This window comes from Scylla paramamosain, chromosome 21, assembly GCF_035594125.1.
Source record: "Scylla paramamosain isolate STU-SP2022 chromosome 21, ASM3559412v1, whole genome shotgun sequence".
In the NCBI taxonomy this organism is placed as follows: Eukaryota; Metazoa; Arthropoda; class Malacostraca; order Decapoda; family Portunidae; genus Scylla; species Scylla paramamosain.
The window spans coordinates 7,955,767-7,981,062 of NC_087171.1; the positions used below are offsets into that span (position 1 = coordinate 7,955,767).

The 25,296-nt window shown below is 41.7% G+C and overlaps 1 protein-coding gene across 8 annotated transcripts in view; it reads right to left on the bottom strand.

Moving 5' to 3' along the window:
• Positions 1-25,296, bottom strand: part of LOC135110946 (lachesin-like) — a 155,719-nt gene that overhangs the window by 58,237 nt on the left and 72,186 nt on the right. For 6 of the 8 annotated variants that reach the window (XM_064023666.1, XM_064023665.1, XM_064023658.1 and 3 more), the window contains 4 exons: positions 16,527-16,645; positions 8,399-8,606; positions 7,557-7,703; positions 1-114 (listed from right to left, as the gene is read on the bottom strand). The exon at positions 1-114 is cut by the window's left edge and continues 18 nt beyond it. In XM_064023666.1, the coding sequence (XP_063879736.1) occupies positions 1-114; positions 7,557-7,703; positions 8,399-8,606; positions 16,527-16,645 (588 nt within the window). Of the gene's footprint in view, positions 115-7,556; positions 7,704-8,398; positions 8,607-16,526; positions 16,646-18,477; positions 18,620-25,296 lie in introns of all 8 variants that reach the window. The other 2 variants (XM_064023663.1, XM_064023662.1) reach the window with 2 other exon arrangements.

The window sequence follows — 25,296 nt, forward strand, 5'->3', positions numbered from 1 at the left end:
TCCTCTTGCTGACGGAGGGCTGGATGCCATTGGAGGCGACACACAGGTAGGCGCCCATGTGTAATCGAGACACCTTGCCAATCGTCAGCGTCTGGCCCTCCAGCACCTTCACTGCTGCCCACGCGACCACGAGGAGGAAAAACGTTTATAATGAATGTGTAGGAGAAACGCTTATAATGAGTGAATTCCACCGGTTCTTACATATGAGTAAGAATCCTGGAGTCTTATAGATCCTGGAATGAAAACATGACTGCCCGCAAGAAACTGGAGAAAAAAAAATAATGGAACTAACATTGCAAGTTTATAATGAGTGTGTTCTACCAGTTTTAACATGAGCCAGAGTCCTGGAGTCTAATGAATCCTTGACTGCCCATAAGAGACTGGAACTGGAACAAACATTGCAAGACTTAGATAAATATGGAACGAAAATTTGTGTCCAAAGGCGACTGGATGGATGACTGGAACACGAACATTGCAGTTGTAAGATTCAAAACTTGTAATGAAAACCTTAGCGTCCAAAGAAGACTGAAAAGAATAATGAAGCGCCAGCATTGCAACACTGTGTTTAAAACTTGGAACAAGAAACTTCATTGTCCAAGGGAGCCTGGAAGTAATAATAAAACGCCAACACTGCAACACTATATTCAAAATCTGGAACAAAAAAACAGTGTTCAGAAGGAAGGAATAATGGAAAGATACGGGGAACACTGCAACTCAAGCACTCAAAAAAACAAGCTGGAAACCGTCCCCTTTACTTTCTCCCCTTCGTCTCCTTCCCCTTGGCAGCCACCGCCGCAACCCAACACATCTCAGCGGCGCCCCTTAGGGTTAGTTAACATCCCCCTAATCCCGCTCACACACACCGCACGCGCGTCTCACAGCCCATTTACCTCTTTCCCCTTATTTACAGCGGTAATATCTTTTCTCAGGTGGGAGAGGGCTTGCGGGGAAAACCAAGGCATGAGGGATAGTACTTGGTTTCCCTAATATACGAGACAACAAAATCCAGCCGCGATCCAGCGCTAATACACGGAGGGAAGATCTACCTGGAATTAAGATACGCCCGAAATCAAATAAATTCCTCATGTGCCACTTTTGTTTATAATTACTGCCGGAAGAGGTGTTGCCTTCCTGCCCGTTATTCTCTGGTCCTTCCATACACCGAGTGGTACTTTGTGGTTGCGCATCGTGAGGGCTGAGATCAGTGTTTTGTTCTGTTCTGTCATATGCCACCTCTGTAATTACTGCTGGGCGAGGTGTTTCCTTCCTGCGACTCCCACTAACCCTCCAGCCACCAATCTCCCGTGCTTCCTTTCGCCGAGTGGAGCTGTGTGGTGGCACTTCCTGAGTGTTGAGGTTATCAATTTTGTCTTTTCATGTGTTATGGAGTCTAGCTAAGGACATGAAATTGTGGAGAAAAAAGCTAGTTCAATATTTCGTTCCTAAAATGTTGATTATGGGAGGAAATTCCAAGAAGTCGGCCAGTTTAGTTCCGGAGGTGTCTTGATACTTCCTTTAGTTTGTATAGACGTAATCAGATGTCAGCTGTTCCACGAGACCATCGTAATTGGGTAAAAAAAAAAAAAGAAAAAAAAAAAAGAGGACCTTTCCTGTATTAGCCTTGTACATGAGCTTTGTTGTGGGCGGGGTTGAAAGTATGTGTCCCTGGCTGGTGGTGGCATCGTGAAGCAACCGGGCAGAGGGTGAGGAGAGGCCTGGAAGCCCCGCTGACGTGGTGCTGGACTAATCACGTTGGTGCGGGTGGCGGCGGGTCTCCAGGGAACAAAGTTTGCCGGTGCCCACACACGGACGACCGCCCCTCCCGCCTCCTCGGAGTCTTTAGCTGTGGCTCACGTCCCTTACCCTCAGGCTCTTCTGGCAGACTTCTGGAGAAACGCAGCCTCTCCCAAGAGCGCCAGGTTAACGAACGGCACTAGGAAACAATGTCCGGCATGTGTTGTGGACAGGCACGGACAGTGGACATCGGTTAGCGAAGACGTATAGTACCACAACCTGTTCTGCATTAGTTATGTCTCGTCTGTGTTGAACTATGTCAAGGAACTCGACGGTAGGCGAGAATTTTTCTTTCTCATTTTCTTTTTAATAAAATCACCAAGCAATGGAGACAAAAGTAAATCTGTGAGGAAAACAAGGCCACTAGATGGAGAGAGAGAGAGAGAGAGAGAGAGAGAGAGAGAGAGAGAGAGAGAGAGAGAGAGAGAGAGAGAGAGAGAGAGAGAGAGAAATTTACGTTTTACAAATGTTGAGAAGAGTACAAATGATTTTTTTTTCCATTTACATGCCAACATTCTTACAATACAAACGTTTAACATTATTCCCAGTCTAACATTTGCACCACACTACCTCCTGCACGTGCACAGTGAGAAAAAAAAAAGTTACACGCAGATTTACTTTCCCACTCTTTGCCTCGGTGAATCATCCCTCCTTTCCCTACCACAGGAGAGCTACATAAATACTTTAGTCCTTGCAAGAATCTATGCACTTCCCTCACACTCACACTCACGCGTCCACCTTTCCTCTGTGCATCCTGGCTTGGCGTCACCTCCATAATCGCCCTCTCCAGAAGCTTATTGTGCCTCTCCCTTCCGTCCTTCCATTAGAATCCCTCTGACAATAGTTTCCTCTCACGCCCTGCCAGTCTGGAGGGAGAGTGGACCCGCAACTGTTCAGATTTTCCAGCTCTCACTCTCCTTCCTGCTTACCACGAGGCCCTAATGCCAGCGTGCGGGGGAAAGGGTGAGGCGAAGGTGTCATTCTTTATCATTATTTATTTTTGTAGAAGCAGGTATGTTCGTCCTACCGCGGGTTTAGTGGTGGTCATTCCTGCGGTCATTATCCTTTTGCTTGCCGTTCTGTGCACCCGTCATGACTCTGTGCTGGTGGCTGTGGGTCTCTTTGTTTCTTTGAGAGAGAGAGAGAGAGAGAGAGAGAGAGAGAGAGAGAGAGAGAGAGAGAGAGAGAGAGAGAGAGAGAGAGAGAGAGAGAGAGAGAGAGAGAGTCAGTCTTCTCACATCACCAAGGCAACACTCTAACCCTCTCTTCTAAGCTGTATTTTTCTTCTTTTTTTTTTTTTCGTCAAGAAGAAGCTGCATCCACTAGCTCACTTTCTCCCATTCTCTCTCTCTCTCTCTCTCTCTCTCTCTCTCTCTCTCTCTCTCTCTCTCTCTCTCTCTCTCTCTCTCTCTCTCTCTCTCTCTCTCTCTCTCCATCCGTCACCTCTCTTCCTTCTCCTTACATTCCTCGCTGCCCTTTCCCTCTTCCCAGTCACTCCTAGCTCTTCTCTTCCGTACCCACATCCCTCTCCTCTTCACCCTCTCCTCGTCCCTCTCCACGGACTCCCCAAATAAAGCCACATCAGTGCACAGTAAAGCCACAGCGCCTCTCACGGTCCTGCCACATCAATCCTCACCAAACTTGATAGTGTCGACTTTCTGTCCCCAAGCCGCTGCCAGTCACCAGTCACTCCTTTCCCTCTCCCTTGCACTAGCACCAGCACCGGTCACTCCCACTCCCTCGCTTCAGCCTGGGTCTCTCTCTCTCTCTCTCTCTCTCTCTCTCTCTCTCTCTCTCTCTCTCTCTCTCTCTCTCTCTCTCTCTCTCTCTCTCTCTCTCTCTCTCTCTCTCTCTCTTTCTCCCTGCTCCCTCTTCCCTCTCACTGCTCTCGCGCGCCCACACTCCTGTCTCCCTCCAACGTGTAATTAAATTAAACTAGGGGTGATCCGTCGCTGGTACAATATGACTTTGTAAACCACCGTCGCTTAACTGAGTTACTTTTGTCTCTGTGTGGAGTCCTTCTGAAGGCTGCGTTTCCATGTTTTGTCTACCCCACCTCTCTTTCTCTCTCTTTCTTTTTTTCTCCCTCCCTTCCGTCTTTTCCGTCTGTGTTTTCTTTGGCTGTCCATCCTACTGTTTTTCCCCCTTCGTCCACGGAAGAGGGACATTGTTTGGAGGGCAGCTTTCTTCTCAACCCTGTGTTTTCTAGCACACACACAAAAAAAAAAAGAAAGAAAAGGGATCCTTCATCCTTGAAATAGAGTCCTTGCAAGCGTGTCAGGGGCGGTGGAAACATTGCAGTGTGTCTCGATACCAGAAGTGAGCTGCGAGGGAGAATGACAGGATGGGATGCATGGACTCAGAAAATTTACTCATACGATCCCGGCCAGTCTTGCGGTTTCTTTCTTTCACTCGTGGTAGAGGGCGCAAGGATCAGTAATCAGGATGGGATAAGAGATTACGGGTTCAAGCTTCATAAAGTTTGATTAAAAAAAGATAAGAAGTAGATTGGTTCTCGAATTAAATGGCAGATCAGTAGAATAGACTCAGTAATCAGGTTGTTAGTGGTGAGTCAATAGTGAGGTATGAAAGAAAATAAAAACAAATTCATGAGAGGGAATGATGGGTGGAGATAGGTAGGCATGTTTTATACTGGGACTGCGACGTGTATACCTGATAGCTTCTTATGAGCTCCATTTTTTTTATGTATTTATGTTCTTATGTCAGATGTCCCGTTTAAGCTGCAGGTTCCACAACAGGAGTATCAATGAGACAACACCATTTTTTCGAGGCTATCGTCCCCTTCTCTCTGTTTCTGTCTTCAACCCTCGTCCCTTTCTCTCTCATTCTCTCTCTCGCCCTTTTCATCCTCTCAGGCTCAGACCACTTGCTATTTAAATACGTCCAGGAAACAATTTACGAGTTTAGCGAGCGTGCCGCTGTTTGTACGGCCAACGGCGTGTTTTGCCGTGAGGGAGCAAACATTATACTTTTTCCGACATTTGTCTCAGCCTCTTCCCCACCCGCTGTCCGTCTTCCTCCATCCTGCGCGGTCTCCTGCGTGATATTAGTTTGTTTTACCTCCTCGTCCTCGCTCTTCCAGATGACATGCTTCCTTCGGGACTCGCTGTGGGTGAAAGGTTTTTAATTTCACCTCTGAACGGACGCGACTATTAAGGTTGTGAGTGTCTGTGGTGGCATACGGCTCAAGAACGCTCATTGCAACCACAGGCTCTTGGCGCGTTCAGTCAATGCATTCACGCATATTCACTTATATTTATTTTCACTCGCATTGTTTCATCGTAAGAGAAAACGTCTGTCGGTATGAGCGTGCGTTTAGATACACACACACACACACACACACACACACACACACACACACACACACACACACACACACACACACACACACATACATACACGCACGCACGCACACACACACACACACACACACACACACACACACACACACACACACACACACACACACACACACACACACACACACACACACACACACACACACACACACACACACACACACACACACACACACACACACACACACACACACACACACACACACACATGCACTGTGGAGTAACACCACGCCGCCCACAGGTGATTTTAAGGCAAAGGACGGGGCTGAGACATGGCTGGGCTGGACTGGGCTAGGAAGGTGGGTGTCGCAGCATGAGCCGTGTATCTGTCGGTCTGGCTGTCAACGAACACTGCGGCCGCCTGCAATATTTCACGAGTACCTACTAGGGGCGCCTCCCTAACGAAGCTGTAAAAGATGTGGTCGCTTGGAAATTGGCAGTAGACGAGTTTCTCTTCCTCTCCAGGCGCCGGGTATCGAACCTCGGGTCTCACCTCCCCTATCTAGATTTTTCTTAATGTACTTTTTAAGATTCAGATGTGGGAATTTCTGAAGGAAAGCGAATGAAGGAAGGTGAGATTTTTTTTTATTACGTTTTCCGTTTATGAGAGGGGATTTAATTTTGTTTTTTATTCTCTTTGTCTATTTTTTCTTTATTATATTGCCTGAAAATTGGAATATGTTGATCGGTAGAAATAATACCATCATTTCTTGGTCTCTGTCTTTTTCTGTCTGCCTGTCTGTTTGTCTGTGTCTCTGTCTCTCGCTGTGTACCTTTCTGTTTTTTTTACCTGTTTGTGTCTCTATTTTGTCTGCCTGTCTATCTCTGTTCTGTGTCCTTGTCTGTGTTGGCCGTCCGTTTATTCATGTATCTCTCTCTCTCTCTCTCTCTCTCTCTCTCTCTCTCTCTCTCTCTCTCTCTCTCTCTCTCTCTTTCTGCAGTGAAACTCGTCGGTGTCTTTTTTTCTTTTTAACTCTCAATCTGAACACCATTTCCTCCCCTTACCAATCCATTTAACTCCTAATTCATCTCTCCCCCTTCAGTGCTTAGTGGCCGCCCTCTCTCACTCCCGTCACCAACTCTCTCTCTCTCTCTCTCTCTCTCTCTCTCTCTCTACTCCATTTCCCTTCAATACTTTCTTTTTTCCCCTCCTCCACGTTCGTTCCGGGCGTTTTCTCCCCTTCTCGTGCTCTTTTTCCTTTCTTTTTCCTTCTCTTCTTTCCTGCCTTCCTTCCTTCCTCGTTGAGTGAACCGTTTATGAGGTGCAGTAAGAAGGCTGAAAGAATGATAGAGAATAATGGAAGACGAATGGAAGAGACAAATATGATAGGTGGACGTAAGAGAGAGAGAGAGAGAGAGAGAGAGAGAGAGAGAGAGAGAGAGAGAGAGAGAGAGAGAGAGAGAGAGAGAGAGAGAGAGAGAGAGAGAGAGAGAGAGTAGTAACGTAAAGAAAATTGGATGAAAGGGAGAAGGGTGACTGTCCTATAGCATCTTACAGTGGTGTCATTTATATCAAATAGTTTTATACAGTACATACTTGTATGTACAGTACATACAAGTATGTACAGTAGCCTAACCTGACCTAACCCAACCTAACTTAACTAGTGTAACCTAATATAGTCTAACTCACCTAACCTAAACTAACTTAAAATGTCTAAATTAACTTGACCTAACCCAACCTAACCCAAACTAACTAGTGTAACCTAACCTACTCTAAACTTACCTAACATAACCCAACATGTTCAAAGTAACTTGACCTAACCTAACCTAACTAACTAATCAAACCGAATCTAACCTAACAAGAGTAACTTAATCTACTCTAACTTACCTAACCCAACATGTCCAAACTAACTTGACCTAACTTTGCCTAACCTAACTTAGTCTAACCTAACCTCATAGCATTGGAACATAAAAGGAAAGCAAATATCACGTACATAGTCTATTCCTTTAAGGTTTTTGGTACATATTTTCAAACGTCTCAGATAATTTAACTTTTAATGGTACAAAATACTTGTTGATCTGCTACTACAATCATAACAACACCGTATAAAATCTTCCCCAAAAAATTCCTTTAGAGATTATAGGGATTAATCGAAATAAGACAGAGACGTTCAAGAATATGGTCTTTAAAATTTCAAGGTTATTTTTTTCGGTTTTTACGTCCGGTTCCACAGATCTATCAGTGCCGACGAAGAAGTCTAGTTTTGCCATATACGAGTATGAGAACAATTAACCCTAGTGAATGCCTTTCTTAACCTCGGACCGTGGCCAGTATTCGAACCCGTGCGCCTGGGAACTAACTCTTCTGCCCCCAATTGCGCGCGATAACACTGGACCACGGCAGCCCCTTTAAAGTGACAAGATACAAGCCTCTATACCTACAGTGCTGGGTGGGGTCATGCGGGTCCTCGCGGCGCCAGGTGACGGTGGGCGGCGGGTACCCTCTCGCCTTGCACTCCAGAGACACGTTAGTTCCTTCCCTCACCACCAGATCCCCAGTCCAGGCAGAGTCGTCAATGTCAGGAGGCACTGCGTGGGAGTGTGGGAGTGCGTGTGAGTGTTGAGAAAGCGGATAAAGGTCAGGACAGAGAGAGAGAGAGAGAGAGAGAGAGAGAGAGAGAGAGAGAGAGAGAGAGAGAGAGAGAGAGAGAGAGAGAGAGAGAGAGAGAGAGTTGCAGGTGACGGGGGTATGGCAAAGAAAAGCAACATCTGGGTTTGTTAATATTATAGGCGGATATATTGATTGTTTAGAATTGGTGCATATAGATACAATTGTTGCTTCTCTACCACCATCACCACCACCGCCACCACCACCACCACCACCATCTGGACGAGACACGCTTGCTTGCAGCTCATACATGCATAGACAGACACAGGTATATTATGCTTATGTATTATGTATGCCAACTCAATATGCGTGTACATATACGAGTACATAGGCTCTCTCTCTCTCTCTCTCTCTCTCTCTCTCTCTCTCTCTCTCTCTCTCTCTCTTTTCTTCCCTTCTGTGTAATATATTTCGCTATAGTTTCAACTGATTCACTTTTCTTCCACTTATTCACTCTTGTTTCTCCATTTATCTTCATTCTTATCACTTCTCCATTTCCCCTGTCTACTTTCAAATTAACTTCTACACACACACACACACACACACACACACACTCTCTCTCTCTCTCTCTCTCTCTCTCTCTCTCTCTCTCTCTCTCTCTCTCTCTCTCTCTCACCCACAACTTGCAGGAACCCCTGTTGGTTGATCATCGGGTCGGTGTTCATCTGGCACATGTAGTAGCCTCGGTCCGCCTCCGTCACTTCCTTCAGGTGCAGACGGAACACATTGTGGCCCTCGTGACTCAGGCCCACGCGCGGGTTCCGAGTAATGACTGACGTGTGGATGGTGAGGATGGTCTGCGTCTCTACCTGCACCCACGCCACCTGCAGGGGAAGAGGAGAGAGAAAGAGAGAGAGATGGATGGATGAATATGGATAAGTGTGGATTTCTTTCTAGGGGCTCACGTGAGGAGTAAGGAAACGAAGAGTGGGGGAGTAGAGTGTGGTGTGGAGGGCGAGAGAGAGGGATGTGGTGCTTTATAGTGTGTGTGTGTGTGTGTGTGTGTAGAGATATACACCAGTACTTAGAGAAAGAGAGGTGGGAGAAAAGTGATTGTAAAGGAGAGAGAGAGAGAGAGAGAGAGAGAGAGAGAGAGAGAGAGAGAGAGAGAGAGAGAGAGAGAGAGAGAGAGAGAGAGAGAGAGAGAGAGAGAGAGAGAGAGAGGAAAAGGGGCCAGAAATGAGTTTATAGATGATAGAAAAATAGACACAGGAGCAAAGAATAGACGAAAGAATCGAAAGAGGAGCCAAATAGATAGAGGAGAGGAAGGCAAAGAGAATGTTCGTGGAAATATGGACAAGGGAGGGAGTTTGATGGTTACATAAGTGAGTGTATAGGAGAAGGAATTGATATAGAGGCGAAGAGAACGGATTAGGGAATGGAAAGGGGGGAGAGAGGAGGAAGACGAAGGGGAGTGTATGTGGGAATATGGACCAGGGAGGGAGGAAAGTGGAGGAATTGTAAACGAGAGAGAGAGAGAGAGAGAGAGAGAGAGAGAGAGAGAGAGAGAGAGAGAGAGAGAGAGAGAGAGAGAGAGAGAGAGAGAGAGAATGCACAGTTATGGTCAGAAGACAGAGAAACATCCATCCATCTATCCATCCCGTCAGCCAGACAGTCAGACAAACAGACAGACAAAGAGAAAGTGCAGTCAGGTAACCTATCCAACTCATTTCCCCACTGCGTTTTGTGCTTCTTAATCCATTTAGTCCACTTAGCTACAGGCAGTCTCCTTGCAGAAGTAGATCATTATAAGCAGACCAGAGGACTTAAGACCGAGGGAAGACTCAAGACGCAGTGGAAAGGATTGCAGCAAGGCAACTCAGGACTCACCAATCACCATACGTAAGGACAGTGGGGAAGATGGAGGGTTATAAGAGCAGCCAGCTGTGTCTATACTGAAGGTAGCACGCCAAGAGTAGCAAAGGGAGACTGAGGATGATTGACGGACGCCTGAAGCATCTTACATCAGACAGAGGCTCGTGTGTGACAGACTAACCAAGGGATTATTAATGTGCCTTCGTCATTAATCACGCGGCGCCATGCTTCCCCTCATGGCGCGGGGCAAAAGTGCATCATCTGCATGTATCCCCGTGGAACCTATGGCGGGACGACTATTTTTTTTCCCTGACCCTCTCACTGGATGCTTAATTACACAGGAGAGCGACAGACAGACCAGGGTAACTTCTGTCTGTCTGTCTGTCTGCCTCTCTAATGATATTTGAAGCTCTCCTCTTACATTCCCAGACGCAGTATTCACCGTCTCTCTCCTGTGTTTGCTTTGTAACCGTGGACAGTCTGCATTGACTTCTCGTGCTGAAATTGTCAGTGGAGTGAGAAGAGCATAGCAGATAAAGCCTCCGCACAGATGCCGGCCACTCGTTAGGGTTGCGGGAAGGGCGAAGTTAAAACCACATTCTGAAACTCTTCTGCGCTGCACCTCCACTACTTTCAAAAGGCTTTATTAGTTGAAGTGACACGTGTTTTAAGGGTGTTTTTTATGGTTTTAGAGACAGATTAAATGGATTTCCATATTATAAACGGGAAAAACATTATTGAGAACCCGGCTAATCACTTCTGTGCCCTCTGAAAATATTCGTGGTGAGAGAGGAAAGCGTTTCCAAATATAGGCCATATTCCTTCCACATTACACTGGATGGAGTGACCAGTGTTCAGATGATTCCCTTGTCTCATTCACGTTGCTTGTTATAGATGAGTATACTTGCGCGTCCTCACTGTTGTGTCGCTTCTGCACATCTGTTTTTCCTTCCCTTCCATCCCAAGCAGACTACATAAGTACTTATATCCTCATCGAAGTTAAGATGCTATGCAATGTCTTCATAACATTTAAACTCTTTCGAATTATTCAGTGATTTTTTTCACTTTTCCTGTGGCTTGATATATTTTATGGTAGTGGCAAACTATATTGTTTCTGGAAACTTTTTCATGCAATTTTTTTGTTACATAGTGCATCTCCCTAGCTGCTTACCTTTAAATCCGTCTTTGTATATATATATATATATATATATATATATATATATATATATATATATATATATATATATATATATATATATATATATATATATATATATACATATATATATATATATATATATATATATATATATATATATATATATATATATATATATATATATATATATATATATATATATATATATATATATATATATATATATATATATATATATTATATATATATTTTTTTTTTTCTTTTTCTTTTTCTTTTTCTTTTCTTTCTTTTTTTTTTTTTTTTCAAACTATGCTTCCCTTTTACTAAAAAACTCTTCATTACCACTCCTGGAGGAACCGATAGGTGAGGAGACTTCACCTGTACTATCCGACATCTACTGTAGATAAGACACTGGGACTTCTCACAAACAACCTTTCAAGAACCACCAGCTATGTTGCTATTTGTTCATCCTATGTGTTCTTTTGTAATACGGTGCATACACAACTCCACGTGCCACCGTATCCACCACCTCAACGAGCACCACTTCACTATAACAGACTTCAAAGGCTTGTGGCGTCTATTATAGGAACCATAGATGAAAAGGTTTTAATATACCATCCCTATAATGAATAGACTCGTTTTCCTGTGGAGCGAAACGGATGCGAGTAGAAACATGATAGGCCGGACAGGAGCGCCATACACGAGGAGAATAGTGTCTGGCTGATTGTCATCTCGGCAGATCCGCTGTTCACTGATGCTCGATGTGGATGCTCGATTTTTTTTCATTTCATGCGACCAGAGCTGCTGAGCACAGGAATGATATATATATATATATATATATATATATATATATATATATATATATATATATATATATATATATATATATATATATATATATATATATATATATATATATATATATATATATATATATATATACAGAGAGAGAGAGAGAGAGAGAGAGAGAGAGAGAGAGAGAGAGAGAGAGAGAGAGAGAGAGAGAGAGAGAGAGAGAGAGAATAGCACGAGTGGAGATACATGCGAGCAGACAGATCTAAATACGAAAGAAAAAAAAAAGTAAATATTTAGTGGCATATCTACATAGGCGCCTTAGTTATCAACCGTTATTTTACCAGAATCACGCGACACACAGGCATAGCACTGACTGCCTCCTCCTGTCCGTCCCTTCACACGCTGCATATTTTACGAACCATTCGTGGAGAAAGTGTACTGTTTGTAGATGTTTAGCTTTTAGATTACGTGGAATATAAGTTTCATGGTTCATGTGATTACTGTGGTGTCAGTAAGACCAGACATCAAACGTTCATAATGGAGGAAGGGAGAGGGGGCGGCGCGCCAGGTGGGAGCTATTTTGACACCTTTCCATTACCCCTCAGGCTGGGAAACAAATGTCAGGCTAAGACATTATAAGAACACTGAAATTGTTTTATACATAGTAGATCAACTTGATGATTATGAGATTAATAATAAAGTGTTCTTGCCATGATTATTGACTATTCCCACCACTGTCACCACCACGACACTCACTACTCATTGTCTTGCTCACCTTCACCTTAGCTGTCAACATCGCCACCACCATCACCACCACTACCGCTATCGTAAGCATATAAGGGACGCTGCAAAAAGCCAACAGAACTTAACGTACCCCTATAAAACATAAACCTATATCCATCTTTGATCTTTATGCATAAATTCAAGTACTGTACTTTTCTTTTCAAGCTCCTTATTGGCTCGGCACTAACAACTTGATTACTGAGTGTATTCCGGTCATGTACTACTCTATTTGGGAACCAGTTTCGTTGTATTTATTGAATCTAACTTTATTAAGCTTCATCCAATTGCTTCTTTTCATATAACTGACTCTAAGGATCTTGTTTACATTGCTTTTGTCGCCACTACCATTACCACCATCATATATTTTTTTCCACCATCTTCATAATCAGTAAATACAATGTTACCTTTATCACCATCACCACGATCACTATCACCAACAGTATCAATAATAGGTTATGTTGTGACCAAATGTTAAGGTACCTGCTGCACTTCCTTCCACTGTGTTTTGCGTTTTCCCTTGATCTTAATTACTCCTATCTGCTGATTTACGAAACCTGCTACTTGATAGATTCTTAACATATCAGAGAACTGGGGATTGAGGGAAAACTCTGAACACACAAGAAGGGAACACGGCATGTTACTCGATTTTTTACCATGACTATAACTTGTTCCATCTCCACCGTCGTTACAAGAATTGGAAAATGTATTACTAGCACTGTCATATCAGCCAGCAAGACCAATTGTCCATGGACGCGAGTGGAGCCATTGCGATCTCACTTACTGATCTAATATCCGACCACTTTTACAATTCTCTGAAACTTTTTTTCTGGTACTGGCTAAGGACAAAAAAAAAAAAAAAAAGGAAAAAAAAAGCCCCACTGAGGTGCGGACCCCAAAGAAAGGAGGATAAGTGTCTTGAAACCTCCCTGTTAAAAGAGTTCGAGTCATAGGAAGAAGGAAACACAAAAGCAGGCAGGGAGTTCCAGAGTTTACCAGAAAGCATGTATCCTACGCCTCTAGTTCATCATGCCTTGATCCCAGCATTCTAAAAAGCCAGATGTTCGCCCTGCGTAGGTATCGACAGAACTATATGCTCTTGTTGACTGGGTATAAAAAAGTGAAAAGATGCATGGTCACGCTCACGCTCCCTCCCTCCCAAAGTGGCTCACGGCAGGAAGCGGCAAGCCATCAAGCCACTCCCCCGCCTGTCGTGTGTGAAAAGAAAGAAAAGAAAAAAATACTATTCCAAATTCATTGCTGAGGAACATCTGACTGCCTTAAGCCTATTAGACCATACTTAAGCCGCAAAACATGATGACATAAAAGCAGTGAACTAATTATTAAAAAAAAAAAGTACATATTAACAATGATTTCTAGTTATTTAAGAGTGAAAAAAAAATGAGAAGAAAAATACGCATGTCAAGGAAAAGGAAGTGTTTTGTGAAAATATTTGTAACTTTATCACCTTATAACAAGACATAACAAGAAGGAAGCAGGCCCACACGTGTGAAACATACCAATACCCAACAGATCCCTATCACATAGACTTACGTAATCTTTTAAAACCTCCCTCGGGATTAACAACGTGAGGATTGACTCTCTTCCAGTAAACTATCGCTCTATTTGTAAAAGCTCCGGTATAAATTTACTGTCAGAGAAACCTAACGTTCTAAATCGGGTACTGTAAGTGGGAATAGTTTTTAACGGTTAGCTTTTATATTTTCAAGAATATTTTAAAGTGCTTTTAGGTAAGCTGAAGTTTAAGTGGAATTATTTTTAGTGGTTTAATTTTTATAAACGCAATTAGAGTTTGTTGGGCCATCCAACTGTTTACTTTCAATTATCATAATGATGTACGTGTAATGCTGTTGTGGTGAGTAAGCATCTGACTAACTAACTATGTCGCCGGCGCGTATTTGGCCTGACGCACAGATTTGTGTGGTGTTAGCGCCGCTCCTGGACGAGGCGGTGAAGGAGAGCCAGGCACAGGCCACGGAAAGCCGCCGGACCCTCCCTCCCGCCGCGCTGCCAACAATATCCGGGATGGTGCGGGGAATTGAGTCATCTCCATTACTAATTATGAAAAAAACTGCGCCTCTTTCTCATAATGAACTGCGGTGACTCCGACGGTGAAGGTGAGGTGATGGTGAGGAGTGGTGGAGCGCTGGCTGTGCGTAGGTGTGGTGGTGGTGATGGTGGTGATGACAATGGTGGCGGTGACGGTGAAGATGGTGATGATGGTAGTGATGGTGGTTATGGTGAAATTAACAGTGGTGATAGTGGTGGTAACTTTTGCGATAGTAATGATAGTGGTGATGGTAGGGGTGACAGTAGCAATGGTGGTGAAGGTAGATATGGTGATGGCGATGCTGGTAATGCTGGTGATGATGGTGATGATGGATGTGGTGTTGGTGATGGTGAAAATGATGATGGTTGAGGTGTCGGCGGTGGTAGTGCTGGTGTCGGTGGTGGTGGTGGTGGTGGCGGCGGCGGGGGTGAAGCTTCAGTACACGTTCCTTTAATTTTCGGCGTACATAAATTATGCTGACAATGGACAGTGTTTCCAGAATTATGAAATTCATACAAAGCGCAACAAAAAAGGAGAGCGAGAGAAAGAGAAAGAGAGAGAGAGAGAAAAAAAAGAACACACACAAAATAAAGCAAATAACGTGTACACGACTCTAAAATTCACGACTACAGGGGACGACTAGAAAATAAGTGAAAAGAAAACTAAAAAACAAAAAAATATCAAATGACTTTCACAATAGAATTATATACAACGACTGGCGATAAAACAAAACAAATGATGGAGTAGGAAAGTGGTGCGCTGTATCACTTCATAATAAAAGAAAATATAGGAACTGACCTCTTTTTTTATCATCTTATTGTTTAGTGTCTTATATTCACCGTCCGACGATTTCGTGCCCCTCTCTCTCTCTCTCTCTCTCTCTCTCTCTCTGATTTACGTGCGTACTAACTCTGCACTTCGGAAGGAAGGAAGAAAGGAAAGAAGAGAGAGATGGCGAGAAGGAGGGAAAAGGAAGGCAAGAAAAAAGAGAGAGAAAGGGAGAGAGAGAGAGAGAGAGAGAGAGAGAGAGAGAGAGAGAGAGAGAGAGAGAGAGAGAGAGAGAGAGAGAGAGAGAGAATAGCCAGGTTCGAGTCGCCCTAACCCTCACTCGTCCTTGAAATTGACGCAGCAGGAGAATCAACCTGTCAGACTGCCAAACTTTATACTCACACACACACATACATACACACACACACACACACACACACACACACACACACACACACACACACACACTGATTTAAGCACCTGCTGTTTCTGCTGCCACTGCTGCTACTGTTACCTCCACCGCTGGTTCGTGTCTGTTACCTGTGTGTGTGTGTGTGTGTGTGTGTGTGTGTGTGTGTGTGTGTGTGTGTGTGTGTGTGTCCTTAGCTGGTGTTGGCGTTATCCCTTTGGCCATAGTTGCCAGTATCTTGAAATTTGTCCCTCATTCTCCTATTACAGTCCCAAGCAGTTCCAGCGTTTGAGTGTAGAACGTGGTTTGAGTGTATTTAGTGTCTTCATGTGTTTCTTCAATCCGTTATGGTTTGCCTCAGTACTGCTCCTCCTACGGTATAGTTTCCATCGCTATGTTGATGGTTCCTGTTCTGCTGGGCTTGCTAGCTTCATATCTTTTCTCTGCGTCACGAGACTCCCTTGCCTTAATCCTTTGTGCCTTTGATAATGTTTTAGAAGTAAGAGCTGGTGTCTTTTTTTTTTTTTCAGATCAATTCCATTTTTTTGTTTATTTTTTCTTCTGTATTTTTTGTTCTAGACTTATTGCCTTTTTTTGTATCTTGCTATTGGGAATCTGTGTTTAGTGTTTTCTTACTTTCTTTGAACGCGCATTGATCACTAGGACGATGGGAAAAAAACACTAAGGAAAAAAATACATATGTATTGAACCTGTGCTACCTGGCTGTACTTTACTAGCGCGTCACGTAAAGCCAACACGTAAGGCTGTTGCAAGCTATATACACAGATGAAAATATAAGACAGACTCTTCAGATCGAGAAACTGTTTTTGTTGAACCAAGCAGTGCAGCTCTTCTTTCAGCTGAACACACACTACTTTACCTCTAAGTGAAGCGTGTAAAGACGCAGTCACTCAATCACTCAGTCACTCATTCGTTCACTCACTCACCTTATACCCTCTGAGGTGCTCCACGGTACAGGTGAGCACGGCGTTGCGTCCCGCCGCTACTGTCACGTTCTCAATCTGTCCGACGAATCTTGGACCGGGAAGGCCCGCGTCGCCGCCTCCTGCAGAGGAGAGAATATGCATTTCAGACTCGGGTTGAGAGATAAATAGATAAATATATAAATACAGGTAGATAGATAGATAGATAGATAGATAGATAGAGAGAGAGAGAGAGAGAAAGAGAGAGAGAGAGAGAGAGAGAGAGAGAGAGAGAGAGAGAGAGAGAGAGAGAGAGAGAGAGAGAGAAATTTCATCGTAGGTATATACAGGTGTGGACTTTAAAGTGAGCGGAGGGTTGGCGGCCTTCAAAGCCCAGTCAGTTTCTGTGGTGGAGACTGATTTGGGTCCCTGACAGATACACAGCCAGACCTGTCCATCAGAAGGGGTGGCTGCACCACCACCACCACCACCACCACCACCACTACAACCACCGCTTCCGCCACCACCACCACCACCAGCAGTACCACCACAGCCACTGCGTCCGTCACCTCCACAATCGCTACTTCTATTCTTGCTGTTTACGTATAGACGGTTTTTAGAGCATTATGTTGTCAAAATTCAATTCTCTCTCTCTCTCTCTCTCTCTCTCTCTCTCTCTCTCTCTCTCTCTCTCTCTCTCTCTCTCTCTCTCTCTCTCTCTCTCTCTCTCTCTCTCTGCCCATCTTCCAAAACTAGTTGGGACTTAAGTGACAGCATCGTTTCACTTCATTCCAAGAAACAAAAAACAAAAGTGTGAGCGAAGAAGAAAAAAGAGGAAGAAGAAGAAGAAGAAGAAGAAGAAGAAGAAGAAGAAGAAGAAGAAGAAGAAGAAGAAGAAGAAGGAAGAAGAAGCACCCAGGAAGTCCCAGTGTCATAGATCTGAGAGGTGATATCCTGACCCTCATCCTTAATATATCTCAGCTCGTAAAAAGGAGAAGCAATAAGGTGAACTTTCGCAGTTTTCCCGATAAGTGGATACAAATGAAGGCCCGGGCCACCACCTGCTGTGCCTTAGGTCGGGGATCGGAGGGGGTCGAATTGGCGGCACTCGTGAAGTACAGCACATAAGGAATACAGGAGCCATAAGCTATTGGTCTTAACGAATCCTCATCTATACTGAGAAAATTGAGTAATCTTTCCCGGCGATGGCCTCTCATGGTGCCTGTTCATCCCTCATTTCGATAAATTGACCTGATGTTCCGGAACTGAATATAACATTTATTGAATAGTCTATTTGCTTTATATTTCTTTATCATTTTGTACCTGCAGTGATACGTAAGAGTATAGGAACGTAAGGAAAGTTGCAAGCTAGCCTAAACGTAACAGCCCCTGTATTATATAACACGTGGCAGTCAGTATATAAGGTTGTATTGTATTGTATCATCTTGTATTGTAACTAACTGTAATGTACCTACACTAATTACTTCATGTATATAGCTTTCTTAATAAACTGTTTAACTATTAAACAGTCAGCACTTCAGAGGCCAAATGGTGATTTCGAACATGAAAGTAACACAAGAAAAGTTGTAAGAAGTTAGTTTACGTATATCCACCTGTTCTTCCTATCCACAAATTTATCTAATCTTTTTGAGGCTCCTTGTTGACTCTGCACCAACAACATTACAGTTCGGTCTGTTCCAGTTATCCAACACTCTATTAGTCAATCTGTTTCTTCTTATCTCTCTTTTTAAATGTTACCTTGTCAATTTAAGTTTAATAGTATCGATGCATGGGATGATTGATGATGATAATGGTTGTGATAGTGATGGTGACAGTGATGGTGGTGGGGGTGGTGACAGTGATGATGGTGGTGGTAGTGGAGGGTGGTAGTGGTGGTAGTGGTGACAGTGGTGGTGGTGGCAATGATGGTGGTGGTAGTGGTGGTGGTGGTGATAAAAGGTGATGAGTAACGTACGTATTGCTTCAGACGAGGGAGTCGAACCCATTACTGCAAGGTCACCAGGCAACGGTCAGCCAGTCGCACCATTTCTTTTCTGAGTGTTTGCAAAGTTCACGCTGCCGTTCACGGCGTCGCAGTTCCCTCGTGGTGATGACAGCTGCGTCAGGAGGTTGTTGTCAAAGGGCGGAGTATGTTAAATAGACTGAACAATATTATTGCTTAGGTAAAACCCCGAAACTCTCAGACTGTTTCTGCTTTTCCCCTCTCCTATGACTTAAACTGTTTCAAGCGGGAACTATTGTGATATTTCCGGAACTAAATTGACCTCCGTTTTATTTATCTATTTTATTTATTTATTTTTTGCCTTTTTAACTTTTTTTTTTTAACATAACTTAGCCAGTTTTTCCTCTCACTTACACTGTCTTTTTGGGCCGCATGTCTATGTATTTATGTGTGTGTGTGTGTGTGTGTGTGTGTGTGTGTGTGTGTGGGTGGGTGATTGTACTGAAATTCAATGTTCGATATTAATCAGAAACATAAAAAAAAAAAAAAAAAAAAAAATGAATATGTAGTCTGGGATATCGAAGTCGGATGTGTTAAGTGAAACAAAGATACACGAACATGCATAAAATTGCGTAAAAAATGTTGCAGGTAGAACAGACATTTGGGGGTGAAAAACTGTACGTGGAGAGACGCTACTTATGTATTTTTAGTATTTAAAGGTCAGTTATTGTGCTTTCTTCACTAGTGCGGTGTAACACAGCACACAGACATACAAACACCAACACAGAAAAGACTGAATAATGTACGACCTAGATGCTTCAACACGAATGAAAAGAAACGTAAACTGAAAGAAAAATTTAAGTGATGAAAAAGTAAGAGAAAATCATGGGTGGATTTTACTAGTGAAGAAAAGAATGATGGATGATATAGTTGCGAGTACTAAAAAAATAAAAACGAAGGAAAATAGATAAGAACTGAATGAAAACTGAAAAAAAAAAAAAAAAAAACAAGGTTCATTGGGAAAAATGATGGATCATATCAAAGGAAGAACTTTTGATTGTCTGAGCTTTGAGAACGAGGGAAGAACGCAAAATGGAATAAAAAAGTTTGCTGTTAAAAGAAAAATGATAGATAAACGTGAGAGAAAATCATTTAAAGCGAAGAATTGTGTATTTTCTAGATAGAAGTAATTAAGACATGAGAGAGAAACAAGGTAAAAATTGATCATTGCGAGAAAAATATAAATGAGAATTTTATAGATTGATTCTAGGGAACAGTATACGAAAAAAAAAAATACATATATATATATATATATATATATATATATATATATATATATATATATATATATATATATATATATATATATATATATATATATATATATATATATATATATATATATGTATATACTCGTATATATATATATATATATATATATATATATATATATATATATATATATATATATATATATATATATATATATATATATATATATATATATATATATATATATATATATATATATATATATATATATATATATATATATATATATATATATAATTCATAAATTTGGAACAAAGGAAGTGTAAAGAAAAAAAAAGGGTAAATGGTGTAGATGTAAAAAATGTTCAATGGAAAGAAATGTGACGCAAAATTTAAGAGATTGCGATTATAAAGGAAGGAGTAATTGATGCTTTAAGAACTGAAAATTATGAGAAAAAAATAAAAATAAAAATAGAAAGAAACAAGTGAAAATTAGAAGTTACAAAATATAAATGAATGAAAGAAAACAGATAACAAATCTGAGACAAAATTATCAACACATGCTTTGAAAGAAAGAAAGAATATTTGGTGAGATCAAATAATACAGAATGTTAATAGATAATAATTGCGATAAAGAAATACGTTTTGTGACACATGTAATAGTGATGTGTTCTATTTTCGCAAGTGGTCATTGTAAATAATAAGTGATCAACAAGATGGAGTTTAAGAATTTGAAAGTTCATCGCATCGAATGACTGGCCTGTGACAGATGCACGTGAAGAGTTTTAGTAAAGCTATGATTATATCCACACGGGAGGACTATACTGCCATTCGCTGTCCTGTAATTATTACGTGCGAAAAGCAGCTAAATTGTCTCCTGAATTACAGTATGATAAATGACCGTATATGTGCTTACCATCACCTCAAGGTAGTTTTCGGCATCTAATCGTAAACTTTTAACTATAACATCGTAAAATCTTTTTGGGTAATAAGAAGATAAAGGCAAGTGCGATGCCTCACTACAGGAACTGCCACGTGTTACAGGAACTGCCTCCCATTACAAGGACTACCACGTGTTGTAATACAAGGCCTGTTACATCTACGCCACCTTACAACTTTCCTTATGTTTTTATGCTCTTATGTATCACTGCAGATACAAAATAATAAACAGATACAAAATAAATAGACAGACAACTAAATAGATGTCATAATCAGTTTTAGGGCATCACGGAAATGCTGAGAAATGTATCTGAATGAGGGATGAACAGTCACATGAGAGCCATCGCCGGGGACTGAAGGCCTGACACAGACACTCAGGATACACCTGCGATTCTCACAACTTCTTGAAAGTCAGAACAACAGGATCAGCAAGACTCAGTGGAATTTGGTCTGCCGTTACTCTCCTGTCACCGAAAAGATAAACGAAACAGGATACATAAAAATAATAACGATCTAATATGAACCACGGATAATAGTTGTAAATTTCTCGGCTGAAAATGAGATATTTTTTGTAAATAGCAATGAAATGACGCAGGCACGTGTCAATGAGATAGTGTGCTGCAATATCAGTAGAATAAATGCAACGTATGTGACAGTGTGATACAATAGCTGTACAATACATGATGAAAATACTGTAACTGAGTGGAGGTAGATGAGAGATCTGAAAAATGCAATACATTTTTTATTTTTTATTACGCAAGCGAATGGAAACAGTTCAAGTGCACAGTATAAAAAAGTAGAAAATGTAGAAGAAATATAAAATCTGTGCCGACCACCTACATATGAAATATAGAGAGCTTAAAAGAAAAAGGAAAGGAAATCACTAGAGAGAGAGAGAGAGAGAGAGAGAGAGAGAGAGAGAGAGAGAGAGAGAGAGAGAGAGAGAGAGAGAGAGAGAGAGAGAGAGAGAGAGAATTTCTAGATTGATGAAAACGATTATAGCATACAGGAGGTGAAGAGAAGAAAGAACATGAATAGCTTTTTGATTCGACTCAGTGTCATTGCTTAGTATTCAGACTGCCCTTGTAGTGGAGTTGTTATTTACTAGTCCCATTATATACTGTAGTTAATCGTCCCTAAAACTATATATTAAAGTGTCGATTCCTAATTACTCATGCTATTCCAGTTTTATGAGTATGACCTTACACGTGGGTTGCCAGTCATGGTGGACGAAAGGGGGACGAAAGGGTGCCACAGGAAGAGGATATTGTTGGCAATGTAAGAGGCCTTTCCACCACCATGTATTATTCACCTACATGAACTGACACGTGTAGGCCCAACTTTCTTTTTTGCAGCATCGCTCATGTTTTTATGTTAGGTTTTTGACGTTTTGTGCATTGTGATGAGCTAAATGCTGTGGATAAAGATAGATGGACATAAAAGAAAACGAAGACTCACGGTGACTCACAGACCATTGACAGACAACTTTTGACCTTCAACAAGATAAGATCCTACGTGTGTTGCAAATGTGTCGTCTTGAATTACGCACTGGTATTAAGGAAGAGTCTTTTCTGCATAGGTCATGGATGAGCTTGGCATTTACCCAGAAATGCGATTAGCAAAGTTTGCTGCCAGTTCTACGTTAAATCAATGTCTCCGTTACGACACAGCAAATTATACATACCTTCAGTGAGGCACGAATTCTTGTACACACTGGCACGAGACTATTCCGGGAGGGAGCAGTTCTTCAAAATTATGATTCTTGTTCCTGTGTCTGTCAATCACCACCTAACAATACCTGAGGCTGCCCACGTTAGTGTATTAGAGTGGAATATAAAAAAATAGGAAAGTAAACGCCGTGCTGACTGGAAAGAGTTTAGCAGCCAAAGGGAACTTCACAGCGCTGAGGAACTTAATAACTTAATTATAATAAACAGGAGGATGAACACGAAGGAAAATGAAGTGGTTAGTCTTTTCTTACCATAGTGGAGGATTACACTGGCAGAATGGCAAACTGACGGGTGATGTGAGGGACTTTCCCTGAATCACAATAAAAAGGCAAATGGACTCATCCTAACTGGGATTACAGAGCAACCAACACACAAAGGGCTTTTGTATAAAAGAGGCCAATGCACAAAAATGCCAGGTGTAGTTTTACGTGCAATGAGTCAAAGTCTCTTTAAGGTAAGTGTCATAATATTGTTAGTATTATTGTTACTTTATTATTATTATTATTATTAGCAGCAACAGTATTAGTGACGACAGTATTAGCAGCAGCAGCAGCAGCAACAGCAGCAGTCAAAATTGGCCAGGTCCGTCTCCCCACTCTGCTAACCTCCCACCTTTCACCCCTCAGCTCCCTGCCGCTATATATCTGACGCCTGAACTGGACTGGCGTTATTAAAATTTGATACACGACACTAAGTGACTTGTTAAATATCTGTTGCGTACGCTGCTGTTCAGATGTAATTTATTTGGGAAGCGTCTCTGTTTCCGCTGTCTGTGCTCCGGAGATAGGACAGTCTGGGCAAGAGATGGAATGATAGTGACTTTTCATATAATTTTCTGTGACTGCTACCAAGAGCATAGTGGAGTGCTACTGACAATGTTAGGAGATGTATGTATGGCTTTTATCTTCTAGGGAGCCTCTGAATACTTTATTTGTTTATTTATTCATTCAGTTCTAGTTAGAGGGGTTCTGGCTAAGGGCATAAAAAAAAAAAAACATTGAAAGCGTCATCTATTACGAGAACAATTCGAAATCAAGTCCAAAGTTACATTGTGAAGTATCTTGAAACTTTCTTCACGAAAAAAATGAAGTTATAGACAGAACGAAGTACAAAAGCACGCAGAGAATTCTAGTGTTTACCAGTAGGGATGGTAGGGGTTTTAAGTATGTATTCTTTATATAGTGAATGCTACATGTAGGTCTACTGGCTTCATGAAGCTTCCTTTATATTCTTATCTTATGTTTTTGTTTATATTTGTTATCATTAAGAAGAGTTTATTTTCGTCAGATGGTTTTTATGTTTGGAAATGTTTAGTTTAAAATATTGAAGACTACCAATAAAAGTTACTTATGTCCATATGTTTCATTATCAAGGAACGGTTTGACCAGGTAAATAATTACGATAATTATAGACGAGGAGAAGTATCTATATCGTTAAAGAAAGAAGTGAAGGGAGGATGTCAAGGAGTGATTTTATGTTCTGAAGAGAGCCAGATAATACTACTTCTCCGTGTCTCGAGTACCGAATGAGTGATAATTCTTAACAAACACAAAGAACAACTGGCTTAGATGAATGTTACAATTCCTTCGTATTCCCTGAACTTTGTCCCGGGGCAGAAATGTCTTCCCCGCCCATACATCCGTACAAAGCGATCACATTTCAGTCAACGCTGCTCACAGGTTTATCAAGTGCCAGGTGAGATCTCGTGGTGGGCAGCCCCAGCGCAGCAACTTAGGCCTCGCACAGGTGACAGACACGTGGCAGGTGAACGTTCTGTATGGGAGGATTACACATAAATGGCCAAACGGAAGGTCAATTTACTTCCCTGAACCAGATGTTCCCGCGTTAGCTTAAGTGATCCCGTGTTTAGGACAGTGTGTGTGTGTGTGTGTGTGTGTGTGTGTGTGTGTGTTTCGTCCTATTAAACACTTAGTAAATCTGTTCCTGTGTGATTAAACTTAATCGTTCTCTCTCTCTCTCTCTCTCTCTCTCTCTCTCTCTCTCTCTCTCTCTCTCTCTCTCTCTCTCTCTCTCTCTCTCTCTCTCTCTCTCTCTCTCTCTCTCTCTCTCTCTCTCTCTCTCTCTCTGCCTGTCACAAAGTAATCAATGCAATATGATTATTTTCTGTTCTTACTGACGTAGACAGTTGAAAATATCGGGTGATATATTTTGACGTGTCACGCATGCAGTAATGTTCTTGTGCCAAGCAGTTATCTTCCACCTGAAGACTATTTCATGAAACACATTTTTCACCCCTCTGGTACATGCCAGTCTTCATTACATTCACTTGCTGCCTTATAACTCTTCATAGTTTTTTTGGTCTTGTTCTTCATGCATACTCGTTTGCGGGCTACTGTAGTGAAGGAGACAGAATCTCTCGTTCCACTAGGTGTCAGGATCTTCGCCTTTTTATGTAAACATGTTCTTTCCCAGCGAGTTCGGGGCGTCAGATGCTTCTTGTCCTGGTCATAGATAGTTCTGAGAGAAGTATGGCATATTTCATTTAAGACATAAATAGCTTGTTTATATATATATATATATATATATATATATATATATATATATATATATATATATATATATATATATATATATATATATATATATATATATATATATATATATATATATATATATATATATCGAATAGTGATTATAAAAACCTATACGTGCGGTGCAGAAAAGAAGGTTGACAGACAATGATGATATTTACAGTGGTCAACACGACTCCTTTGTTGCAGCGCCATTGGATCAGTAGAATCATTCATTCACTAATAGAATACGGGGACAGGTGTGGGAGAGGGTGGAAGAAATACCACACAATACCACATGCTTAAAAAATGAGAGGAACTGAAATCGACTCCTTTGCTGCTGTAGCATTAGATCGATC